General features: G+C 37.1%; 1 protein-coding gene across 2 annotated transcripts; it reads left to right on the top strand.

The window, feature by feature from the left end:
* The first annotated feature begins 75 nt into the window (after positions 1-75).
* On the top strand, positions 76-12,639 carry LOC106931731 (serine/threonine-protein phosphatase 2A 55 kDa regulatory subunit B alpha isoform). Of its 2 annotated transcripts, none has more exons than XM_015010018.2 (10): positions 76-368; positions 3,182-3,250; positions 4,656-4,753; positions 4,837-5,002; positions 5,469-5,581; positions 5,693-5,870; positions 7,234-7,398; positions 8,557-8,726; positions 9,698-9,789; positions 11,036-12,639. In XM_015010018.2, the coding sequence occupies exons 1-10, from the start codon at positions 362-364 to the stop codon at positions 11,313-11,315; spliced, it is 1,338 nt and encodes a 445-aa protein (XP_014865504.2). In that variant the 5' UTR covers positions 76-361; the 3' UTR covers positions 11,316-12,639. The 2 variants fall into 2 exon arrangements, with proteins under 2 accessions (XP_014865504.2, XP_014865505.2); XM_015010019.2 differs by lacking the exon at positions 76-368 and adding an exon at positions 2,710-2,755.
* Positions 12,640-12,869: the final 230 nt, after the last annotated feature.

The raw sequence follows: 12,869 nt of genomic DNA, 5'->3' as shown, positions 1-12,869 counted from the left end.
TTCTTATTTCCTGCGATACATGCGCGCGCATAAGAGCCCTCTGATTCACGTGCGGAAAACGTCTGGTGAGGGGTGGGGAGGAAGAAGAAGAGAAGAAGTGACTTATGGGATGCGAAGTAGCCGGGCGGCTGACAGACGCACGGAGGGGGGAAGAGCGGGTGACATCCACAGGAACCATCTGAAGGAAGAGCGGGAAATAAAGAGGGGGTGTAATAAATTAACTGGTTATACGGTTCATTTGGGGCGCAACGTGCAGGTTTTGCACACCGCCATCGGATCCTGAGCGGAAGAAAAAGTTCAGATCCCACGGATCAGCGCGTGGGAGTGGGGAGCAGGATCGAGCTCCGCTGCGTGTCTCGTCATGGCAGGTAATTCAGCCTGGAGCTGGGTTTCACCCCGTCCGACCGCCGGTCGACTGCTTGGTTCTGGTTCGTAACGACTCGTTTTATGTTGCGTGGGGGTAACGGAAGCTAACCAGCTAGCCAAAGTTAGCAGTGCTAACCCTTAGCTAGCCAGCAGAAACAAGTGTCACCCTCCGGACTGGCTGTCTCTGCCGGCTAAAAATGACCGGCCAGCTGCTGGTAGCAGATGATCGCTGGTAACCGTATCGCTGGCACTATTTTTGCAAGCTAACAGTCGCTTTAGCCGAGCTCTGCTGCAGTTCTTTCAGCTCTAACGGTTCATTATCAAGAGTTGCGCTCCGGTCCGGCCAACCAAAACATGAAACTGGGAGGTTTGCTTTGACTGGAAAATACGTGTTGGTTTCCACGGGATGTCTAGTTGTCCCTAAACACACCCCGGCTGCTGGCTTTGACGAGGCGAGGCGAGCCGTGGCGTTAGCGCTGCTGGTGGGAATGTCGGCTACTTTCAGAGAGCCGGATCACTTGACTCGGATCACCCAAAAGAACCGTCTGCTTCTTTCACGACCACTTTGTAAGAGACGCACACGTGTAATTAAAGATATTATTCTATTATCTAAAATGTGATCCTTGGGAGGGGCTGATGACGTCACGAAAGGCAAAATGAAATACTTTATTTATCCCAAAGGAAAATTTGGAAAAATATCCAATATTCATCATAGGGACATTTTAGATGGAGATGTTGTGTGAAGGACTGATCTCCAGTAACAGTCAGTGTTCCAACAAATCTGAAAAAGCCTCTGACTGAAGACATGCATTGCTAATCCACCTCTGTTGTTTTTGCTGTTCCCTTTTAAATCTCCAGTCAGCTTACATTAGTAAAAACAACAGCAGTTGAGCAGATTTTTACATATTTTATAGATTCTGAGTTGGATTTAAAGGGCAATATCAATAATTTTTCCTAACTTTTCTTTCTCTCCTTTCATCACAGCATGTCTGTTTTTACTTTCATCATATCAACCATTAAAATTATACATTAAAAGTCTGTTTAAAATAGTTCCTGTGTTATTTTCAGCTCTTGTTTCTGATTGCACTATTGGTATCTTATGCAGCTCCAACTGCAGATAAAAATATTTTTTAAAATTGTAACTGACCTAAAAGAAGTCTAGTTTAGCGTGATTTAATGTCTCCTAAATTAAATTAATTGCTTTTTTATGTTTGCTTCCATCTCTCAGTATAACTTATGTGATTAAAACATGTAAAGAAGAAGATTACTTGTTGTTTGTAATATTTATTCCTGGATATTTGCAGCTATTCTGCAGTTGTGCTGAAATCTGTTTATCTGTATACCTGAAAATCACTGGTCCATCGTAGCGTCAAGTCCAAACAGGAATCTAATCTAAAGAAAAATGCCTTCAGGGCTGTGAATATTTCACATGTAGATATTAATATCTACAAATATATATACATGTGTAGCTTAATGTTTAAAATCTTCCAAAGATTCAGTGTTAAAATATATATTTATAAATTGGTCTTGAGCTGTAATATCTAAGCTTATTGTCAATTTATTTGTGTTTTTTAAGTAGTAGTTGTTTCCTTGTAGGACAGATTTAGATGAGACAGTTTTTCTTTAACAAAATAAAAGGCATTTTACACTTAACCAGCTGTCATTCCAACATTTAAAGGACTGAAATTAAAGCGATAGCCCACAGTTCTTGGTTTTGATTTTTATGGCAGGATAATTGAGCGGTTTAAAAAATGTTTATCAACATTATCTGCGAGCTGTTCTTGAGAAATGGAAGAAAACTGAGCCCAGACATGCGCTGGTATGAGAACCTCACAGTGTTATAACCACAATTTCACAACTATGAAGTATTTCACTCTACAAATGTGCACAAATGTATAACCCTATGGTTGGCTTTAAAACAACAAAAACTGTTTTTCTTTACCTAAAAATTTAGACTAATCATTAGAATTATAACATGTTATAAATAAAATGTACTCTAATTTTGACCTATAGGCTTAATCAGAAACAAAATTAGAATAAACAGACACTAAGTTTACCTGTAACTAATGAAAAATGTTTGCAGTGGTTTTCTAACTAATTGATCAAATCTTTTGCATTCCTTCCCACTGATCATTTGTTTATGCAGTTCTGACCCCAAAACAGAAGCTGGATCTGATATCATCATAAATGGTTCCAGTTCTCATGAGCCCATATTTATTTAATCAAAATGGGAGCAAAGTTTCTTCCTCGGCTGTTAAAATCTCATCAGAACGTCATAAAGCAGCAGTCTTCAGTCAGGGGCTTTTTCAGATAAGGTGCGAGACGGACTGCTACTGGAGATCCTTCCTGTAAAAAGTGTTAACCACAGAACTCTGACCAGAGCTGTTGGGTAATCGATGTCTTCAGTTTTGTATGATCTGCTGTTGAAATTAAAAATGAAGAGTTTCTTCTGAGTTTTACTGGAACACACAAGTTGAGTGGATGTTAAATTTGTAAAAATATTTAGACTGTTTTATCTTTTTTTAGACAAGTTTCTCTGTTTTAAGGCTCAGTTTGCGACAGAAGTTAAAGAGGGTGTTTGTAAGCTTTTGCAACACCAGCCTGTTATTTATTGCTTACTTCATGACGTTGCTGAAACTGGACCTTTTTTATTCACAAATTTGAAAACATTAGCAAGAAAATGACCAAATGTGCAGTTATTTGACTTATTATCTCATGCATTTATAATTTAAATTGCAGTTTTTCTGGGTTTATTGATGCAATAAACCTGTAACATGATAGAAATGTAATCTAACAGGTTTTTTCCTTCTGAAAGGACCTGGAGGTGACATGCAGTGGTGCTTCTCCCAGGTGAAGGGAGCCATTGACGACGACGTAGCTGAAGGTGCGATTTAAAATAATCCTTCATACGGCAACATTTTGCTCCAAATTTAATTGATTCTGCTTGGTTAGTATCTGATATCAGAGCTCTTCATCCCTTATGTTGAAATGTTTCCTTACTTTTGTCCAAAGTTTATCTGAAATTCCTAAAAGTTTTTAGAACAGGAAACCCTTATGTCCATTAGGGTTGGACTCATGACTTAAAGGTGCTGTTGGTTTCTAAACGGGGAAAATCCAAACTTTATTACGTTCAGAGTTTTATGAAAATGACTTAAAATCTGAGCTTCAGAAAACTGGTTTTTGGTATTAAGGGAGCTTTAAGGATGCAGCTTTTATTAGGAGACAAATCTGAAATGTTTATTTATCAGGGCTACAACTAATGGTTATTTAGTAACCAAATACTTGGACGATTAATCGATTAGTATAACGATTAATCGATCTGTTGTTGTTTTTTTAAATTGGCACATTCTTAAGATTTTTCATTTAACCCCCTAACTCCTATTATATGGTATTAGAAATGCAATAAAAGATGCAAATAATTCCTTTTTTAAGAGGAAAATAAACATTTTATTGCCCAAAACGCAAAAACTGCATTTCTTTAGTGAACACTTGCAGCTAAAAAAAATACTTTTACATCAACATGTGAAAAGTTCAGCTCTTTCTGCTTAAGTTAACATTAATACAGTGTAGAGCTAATCTACACTGTTAGGGTTGGACTCATGACTTATTATTTTATTGATTAAAAGTTTGATTAATATTTGAACAAGGTGAAGCTAAAACTGAAACTTTTGAAATTCTGGGTAAAACATCTACAAAAAGTTTTTTGTAATTATCTTAAATGAAAAACGTAAATGTATTTGGTACAGTTTTTCCTTAGTTTTCACGTTCCAGTTAGCGATTAATCGATTACTTAAATAGTTGACGATTATTTCAATTATTGATTAATCGTGATTAATCGTCTCAATCCGAATATTTTATTTGACAAATCAGCACAAAATGGTTAAACTCTTACAGGTTTTCTTCGGGGGTTGACCATCGTCCAATCAGCTCTGACCAACTTCCCACATTCTGATGCAGCTGCCACCATGTTTCATGATAAAATAAATCAAAGTTTAAGGATATAACAAGACAAAATGACTCTGCAAACTGGAGAACACCCCGTTCTGGGCCTCAGGCAGCACAAAGGCCCCTCACTACAATCTGGTTGCTCATTGTCTTTCTGCTCCAGTGGAAATTAAAATGTGTGTTCGTCTGTGTGTGAGGAGTCCAGGATGTGAAAGACGATTTGAGTAACTGGAGCGAAAATGGAACCGATCACGTTCCGTCCGGCCTCCTTCCCACCAACACAGACTGCTACTGCTGCGTTTAGTGACTAAATGTTTTCATTCTGATGTCGTTTCTCTGCCCAGCCGACATCATATCGACGGTTGAGTTCAACCACACGGGGGAGCTCCTCGCCACCGGAGACAAGGGCGGCCGCGTCGTCATCTTCCAGCAGGAAGTAGAAGTAAAGCCCACCTCAATGTTCGGTGTATTTGTTTTAGATTAAATCACGCTTTTTCTCATAAGTGACGGCGTTTCTTCTGCCAGAACAAGAACCTGCCCCAGTTCAGGAGCGAGTACAACGTTTACAGCACCTTCCAGAGCCACGAGCCCGAGTTCGACTACTTGAAGAGTTTAGAAATTGAGGAGAAAATCAACAAGATCCGCTGGCTTCCCCAGAAGAACGCCGCTCAGTTCCTGCTGTCCACCAACGGTAAAGCTGCAGGTTTTATCGCCCAAACATTTCTCCTCTGCGTTCTTCAGACCTGAACAAGGAGGAGAGTTGATAAAAAAACCTTCAGTTAGACATGTTAAAAGCTGGATTTTATTTATTCTCAACTAAAAACGCACAATATATTGGCAAAAACATCGATATCAGCCGATATTAGTTAGTTTTTAACACATCAGTATCGGTCTGATAAATAAAACTGGACTGATATGAACAACCGATATTTATTTTTATCCATTTCTGTTTTTTTTCCCAAAGTTGTTAAAACCGTAGTAAAATATATATAATATTGGTAAATATCAGACATAACAAAAATACTAATATCAGGTATCGATATCAGCCCAGATCTTTGTATCAACACAAAGTAAAGGCAGAAATATTCAAATCATTTTAATTTTAAGCCATAATTATGAATAAACATAGTGCCATTGGTTTTCTTTTCTTGTTGCAGATAAAACTATAAAATTGTGGAAAATAAGTGAAAGAGACAAGCGACCAGAAGGCTACAACCTGAAAGAGGAAGATGGCCGATACAGAGATCCCAACACAATCACGGCACTGCGGGTCGGTCAGAACCACACCATGATGCTGCCGTGATGCATTCAAAGGAAATCAGAGAGTTTTTATTAGTTTTTCTGCACATTTCAGTGAATGAAAGTCGTTTTCCTGCTGCAGGTCCCGATTTTAATTCCCATGGACCTGATGGTGGAGGCCAGCCCTCGCCGGGTGTTCTCCAACGCTCACACCTACCACATCAACTCCATCTCCGTCAACAGCGACAACGAGACCTACCTGTCTGCAGACGATCTGCGCATCAACCTGTGGAACCTGGAGATCACCGACCGCAGCTTCAGTATCCTCAAACACAACCTGAGAGACTTTATTTACATTTAGGGGTCCGGATTGGGGACCAAAATTGCAACATTTGTTACATTTTCAGCTGCTGCATCACCTTGTCAAACCATCCAAACTAATATAAAAACCTATTCCACCCCTCGCCTGTGGTGGCGCTGCACTGAGAAATACTGAAGGAATCGACACAAAACCTCTGAAGAAGACGTTGATCACAACTTCCTGCTTCATAAAATGTAAACAAAAATGGAGAACTGCCAGATTTTATCGGTTGAATGATTTCTCTATTAATATACTACTGGTTTGGACATCGCCTGTTAGTCGCTAACGCTGGCGGCCATTACTGTGAGTCACTGAGTCACGTAGGCAAAACAAGACCGTTCCAGTAAGAGCAGGAATGTGTCACAAAACTGTTGGTAGCTCTTTATTTCTTACTCGATTTCTATAAAATATGTTTTGATATTTAAAATATGCATTCTCCCTAAATATAAATCTAAAAAAATTTGGTTTCTGTCAAGAGAGGACGGAGCAAATTTCACTTTTATATTGGTCAGTCATTTAATTTTACATAGTTGCCGCCATTAAAATTAGATTGTTGAAATTTAATAAACCATGGCTACTTTATGAAATATTTCATACTATTTGATGGTTATAAATATCGCTACTTTCTACAATCAAACGAGGCAGTTATTAGTCCAATTTTGTTTTTATTTAAGGGAAAATAACGCTGATAAACTGTCAGGACATCATACGCGTAGCACAAACTGACGGCTATATCTGTCAGACAAGTATACGCCGTCATTTCCACATGCTTTAATTTAATCAGCAACATGACATCATGACGTAGAAGTTAGATCGCCATATTAACAGCTGTATGACATCCCGACTTAGCGGTTAATTAGTCAGACCATCATCGACGGCGAGTTTCGACGGGCCGTGTTTTGTAGTTGACTGTAGCTACAGCTAGATCCTCTTTAAATACACTTTGAAACATCTAGTATATCAATCTAGTTTTCATTGAAAACAATTTATTGACTTATTTTTGTTGTATCTGGTCGCGACCAGATTAGTTGGTCTAATGTGGAAATGACGGCGTATACTTGTCTGACAGATATAGACCAGATTAGATGCTGAACTGACAGCTCCTCTAAATGTGGCGGACCTCGTAGTGCGCATGCGTACTCACTACACGTATGCTACTCTGACAGCGAAAGCTCATCTGAGAGAACACCCGGCTTTCTTTCTTTCTTTCTTTTTTTTTTTTTCTTTGATTACTAATTTTCACCTCCCAAAACGAAGCGGAGTTGAATCAAACTGTGTGAATTCAGCCGTGTTGTTGGCGCTCCCTGACTGCGCCTCCCCAGACATCGTTGACATCAAGCCGGCCAACATGGAGGAGCTGACCGAGGTGATAACGGCGGCGGAGTTTCATCCTCTCCAGTGCAACACCTTCGTCTACAGCAGCAGCAAAGGGACGATCCGCCTCTGCGACATGAGGGTGTCGGCTCTCTGCGACAAGCACTCCAAGCGTGAGTTGAGCAGAAAAATTAAAAGGAAAAACGATGCGAGTAAAATCTAAACTTCATCAATGAGAATAATAATAAAATGTCAGATTAGCGTCATAGGTAGGTACTGAGACTTTTATTTCTTTTAAATTATAAGAATAAAGTAATATAATATTAGCTGAATAGAAATGTTATGTTGCCAGAAGAGAATCGTAAAATTACTTGAAAAAAGTTTTTTAGTTTTTAAGATCTGATGTAACCAACTCCTCTAACTCTTGATTTTTTTTATTTGAACAATAGTTTAACTTCTTTAACTTTATTCTTGTATTTTGACTTTTTCTCATATTACGACTTTTCGTATCATTCCAACTTTTTTCTCGTATGACTTTCTAATATGTTATTTTCGCATTATATATTTTTCTCTCATGGTATTCTGACTTATTCTTTTTGAATATTCTTTTGAGTAATTTTTTGACTTTTTGTTGCATGACTTTATTGTCGTATTACGACTTTTTCCCACATTATTATTTCTCGTATATTATGACTTTTTCCTCATAATACTGACTTTTTTATCGTATTATTACGACTTTATCGTATCATCATGACTTTTTTTCATGTTTTATTTTGACTTTTTTCAACTTTATCCCCATAATATTGTGACTTTATTACCGTATCGTTAAAATCTTTTTTTGTTGTATTATTGCGACTAATTCTCATAATTTTATAACTTTTTGTTGTATGATTTTATTCATATATTATTGATTTTTTCCCCTGTATTATTCCAACTTTATTCACGTGATTTAGTTTTTCTTTCTTTTTTCTTTAATACTCCTTCGTACTGAACTGCCAGAACCTTTTTGTCCCATTACTTAAATTTTTTTTATCATTATATGGCTGAAAAATGGCCGACACAAGCGACATCACATGATGATTTAACTCGTCTTTCATGACATCCAAACATCTGAAACTCAAAAAACACATTAGAGTGAGTTAATTTGAGTTAGTGCTAGGTTTTAATGTTTTTATTGGAGCTAGAACCAGTTGTTATTCTGGTCAGCAGCTCTGTAACCTGAATTTCTACAGTTCATTCGTGACATTAATCATCATTTCCCTCCTGTAATGACGGCCGGATGAAGTGAGGATCCTCTGGTCACAGCTGGTCTCCGTCTTCTTCTCTTCCAGTGTTTGAGGAGCCAGAAAACCCCAGCAACCGCTCCTTCTTCTCAGAGATCATATCGTCCATCTCAGACGTCAAGTTCAGTCACAACGGACGCTACATGATGACCAGAGACTATTTATCTGTGAAGATCTGGGACCTGAACATGGAAAACCGGCCGGTGGAGACGTACCAGGTCAGAGCACTGATGCTTGGATCTCCTTAGACTCTGATTGGCTCAAACTGATTCCTTATTTCTCTTAGGATCTGTAAATAAATAAAAATGCTTTGTTTTTATTCCATTTCCTGGATATTCCTGCTCTAATTTAAAAGCTGCCTTTGAGATGTTCAGGTATCCAAAAACGACAAAAAAATTATACTCAAGTAAGAGTAGAGATATTTCAACTTAATTTTACTTGAGCAAAAGTAAATAAAATAACAGTCAAATAAATTATTCAAGATTAAAAAGGTAGATAAATGCATAAAAAAGCCATTTAAGTACCGAGAAACTGATCAAAACATCAAATATTTATATTTAAAATGTATATAATATAAAGCTGTATGGAAGCTTTTGTATTTAGAAAACCAAGATGAAAATAATTTATATAAATAACATAATTGTGTACAACATAGTATTAGGGACATGCTAAGAAAACAAAAAGTCAAAGAATAAAGTTGAAATAATACAATAATAGTCAAAATATTAACCCCAGCAACGGCTCCTTCTTCCCAGTAAAGAGTAAATTAATAATTTTAAGTCATAAATAAAATCAGGCAAAAATTAACATTATTTTTTCAATCTAAAACGTATGAAACTTGAATAATAACTGCAGGTTTTTGTCTTTAACTGGTGAATTTCCAGAAATTTTACTCGAGTAAAAGTAGCAGTGATGTACAATAAAGTTACTAAAGGCACAGTGTGGTAAAAGTAAATGTTTTTCCAGTTACTCAAGTAAATGTAACTAGTTATTACTCAACTGACGTCAGCCCCACCTTAAATAAAAAAACACATTTAAAGTCACTCCTTGTAATTCTGCATAGCGGCCACTAGAGGTCAGGATAAACAGTTTGTAAAGGACATTTGCCATAAAAACATTTCATGCATCAGAGCTGTAGGAAGAAGTGATTCTTCTGCTGCTTCACGGCTGTTTGGTTGAATCGTTTCAGGTTCATGAGTACCTGAGGAGCAAGCTGTGCTCGCTCTACGAGAACGACTGCATCTTCGACAAGTTCGAGTGCTGCTGGAACGGAAACGACAGGTAGGAGCACAACGGCCGTTATGACTCTCTAAGAATCCATGACTAATGTGTCGCCGGCCGGGACGCCCAGAGGAGCGTTTTGTTTTCCCTCTGTGTCATCCGCTCAGACGTTTAGCCGATTTGAATGATTCCTCTGTTTAACAGGTTTAATTATCTCCACTCCCTGGATTAAAAACAGGTTCCAGGATTAATTCACAGAGGTGTATTGTGAGGTGTATTGTATATGGAAAAAAGAGTAGTGAATTTCCAGCAGCAAAACTCAGAAATATTGAGATTAATCTTAGAAAATTTCTAGAAAAACAAGGCAATGCACAAGCTTGAAAAGTTGAAAAATTCCTAGAAAAAAAAGTAACTTTTGAGATTGGCCTAAAACAAATTTCTGAAAAAACATGAAATTTCTGACATTGAAAAGTTGAAAATTCCCCTGGGAACATTTTTTAAAAATTTTGAGCTTAAAAGTTGAAAATTTCACAGAAAGGCAACTCAGCGATTTTGAGAATAATCTCAGAACTTTCACAGAAAAAACAAAAACATTTTTGATCATAAAAAGTTGAACATTTCCTTGGAAAAAAAACTCAGAATTTTTTAGATTAATCTTAGAAATTTTCTAGAAAGAACAAGAACATTTCTCAGCCTGAAAAGTTGAAAATTTGCTAGGGGAAAAAAAATCAGAAATTTTTAGATTAATCTTTTAAATTTTATAGGAACAGCATGGAAAATTCTGAGTTTAAAAAGTCAAACATCTTTTGAAACTCAAAAGTCAACATTTCAGATTTTTCAAACTCATTTCCAAGACATTTCCACATTTTTTTCTAGAAATGTTCAGAAATTAATCTCAAAATGTTTGAGATTTTTGGTGGAAATTTACTCTTATTGAGCGATTTTGCACATTTGATTTAAAAGAAAAAGATAGGTAATGCATCTCACAAATTTAGAAGAATTCAACATTGAATTTCACTACATTTATTATCTCCTATTTTCTTTTTTTATAATTTGTCAGTTTGAAAGTGAGAAGCACTTAAGATACAGATGTTTACTTTAAATTTGATCATTTAGCAAAAAATAAGCAGTTTTAAGTCTTATTCTTTGTTTTCCAAATTCCTCTGGGAACCTAGTTGAAATCAACACCAAAATGGTTTTTCCTTCCACTAAACTTTCTTCTTCCACATACTTGTATAAAACCTGGATTTTTTTCAGTGTTTTTTTGTTTTTTGTTGTCTCTGTCTCGCCCTGCTCCCCGTGGCAGCGTTGTGATGACCGGCTCCTACAACAACTTCTTCCGGATGTTTGAGCGCGGCCAGCGGCGGGACGCCACGCTGGAGGCGTCGCGGGAGAACAGCAAGCCGCTGCAGGTCCTCAAGCCGCGGAAGGTCTGCACCGGCGGCAAGCGCAAGAAGGACGAGATCAGCGTGGACAGTTTGGACTTCAACAAGAAAATCCTCCACACCGCCTGGCATCCGCAGGACAACATCATCGCCGTGGCAACCACGAACAACCTCTACATATTCCAGGATAAAGTGAACTAACGGAGACGGAGGGCGGGGTTAAGGTTTAACCTGCAGGATCATCTGGAGGAGCTCCGTGACCCCTGTGTGACCTTTATGTGGACGGGGGTCTCCAGTCGTCCGCTGCCTTGTTGTTAAAGTCGTGCCAATGTTTTTCCTTTCGCCTGCCGACCCGACCTTTACATCTCATCCCGTCGTTTCTTCAAACTTTGACTACACTTTTTTTTATAAACAGTCCCTCTGATTGGTTCTCTGGTAGAATTAAAACAACTTTTTTTTTCTTTTGTCTCCCATGACGTTGTGGTGTTTACATTTCTCAAAGAAATCACATTTTTACTCATTTCCTTCATGATTTTAAAATCACAGGTTGTCCATGTCTGAGCTACGACGGAGAATTGGGGCCATAATAAGAAAAAAAGGAAAATAAAGAATTAAATTACAAGAATAAACTCAAATGAGAACAAAGCTGCAGTAGTATAAGAATATAGTCGTAATAATACGAGAATTGTTGTAATGTTACTTTATTCTTGCGTTATTACCACTTTAGTCTCGTGATATTATGACTTTATTCTTGTGTTTTTACAACTTGTATTATTTTGACTTTATTTCTATATTTCAACTTTATTTTAATAATATGAATTTATTCTTGTATTACAACTTTGTTCTCACAAAACCATGACTTCATTCTTGTGATACTGCGAGTTTATTCTAGTCTTACTTCGACTTTATTCTTTATATATTATGACTTTCTTGTAATACGACCATACTCATGATACTGTACTTTATTCTGGTATTTTTATTTATTTTTATATCTTCTTGGCGTGTCCCTAATTCTCCGTCTTACTCTCCCAAACTCCAGAAGTTATTCTTTTATCTCCCTTCAAGATGGCCGTCTTTCTGCATCGGATCCTCTTCGTCTTTTTTTATTTTTATTTCTCTGTGCTGCAGCAGTCGGGTAATAAAGAAAGGCTTTACAATGATAATGTCGTTAATATTATGATTGTCATATTTATATGAAATACTGTTGAAAATGCCGCCGGTTGTTTTCCGTCCCACTTTGTGAAACAAAGCTGGACTTTTAGCTTCTTTTTCAGATCTTAAGTTTCACACTGGACTCTTTTTGTGCACCAAACTCAGTCCTCTGGATGTCTGCGTTGTGACTGCAATTTAAAAACCGTAAAATTATTTGAGGCACTGAATAACTTATTTTAACCACTGAAAACATTACTGTCATAAGGATTTTTATTTTATTTTATTTTTAGGACGGGGATTCCTCCAGTAATGTGGAATTATAATTTTACTCTGATGGTGGAAGGAAAGGGAAAAATAAAGGAATTATTTTGCATCGTTTTGGTTGAGTGACTTTGTTTCACTATCTGTTTTTGTTTAAATTAAGATGTTGTTCAACATTTTAGTATAATCATATGAAAAGGTGAAAATTGGATTTATTACACAAAAAGTGATGCATTTCTAGTGTTTTGTTTTTTTTACCTTTGTTGATTATGGCTGAAAAATTCATGAAATTACAATATTACAAAATATCAATTAAAACAGAACAGTTATGAAAATTGGGAT

The sequence above is a fragment of the Poecilia mexicana genome, unplaced genomic scaffold (genome assembly GCF_051168715.1).
Source record: "Poecilia mexicana isolate PSO_F unplaced genomic scaffold, ASM5116871v1 scaffold_12, whole genome shotgun sequence".
Classification (NCBI taxonomy): domain Eukaryota; kingdom Metazoa; phylum Chordata; class Actinopteri; order Cyprinodontiformes; family Poeciliidae; genus Poecilia; species Poecilia mexicana.
Note: the sequence above shows the minus strand (reverse complement) of the source record. Positions and strands in the feature narration are given on the sequence as shown.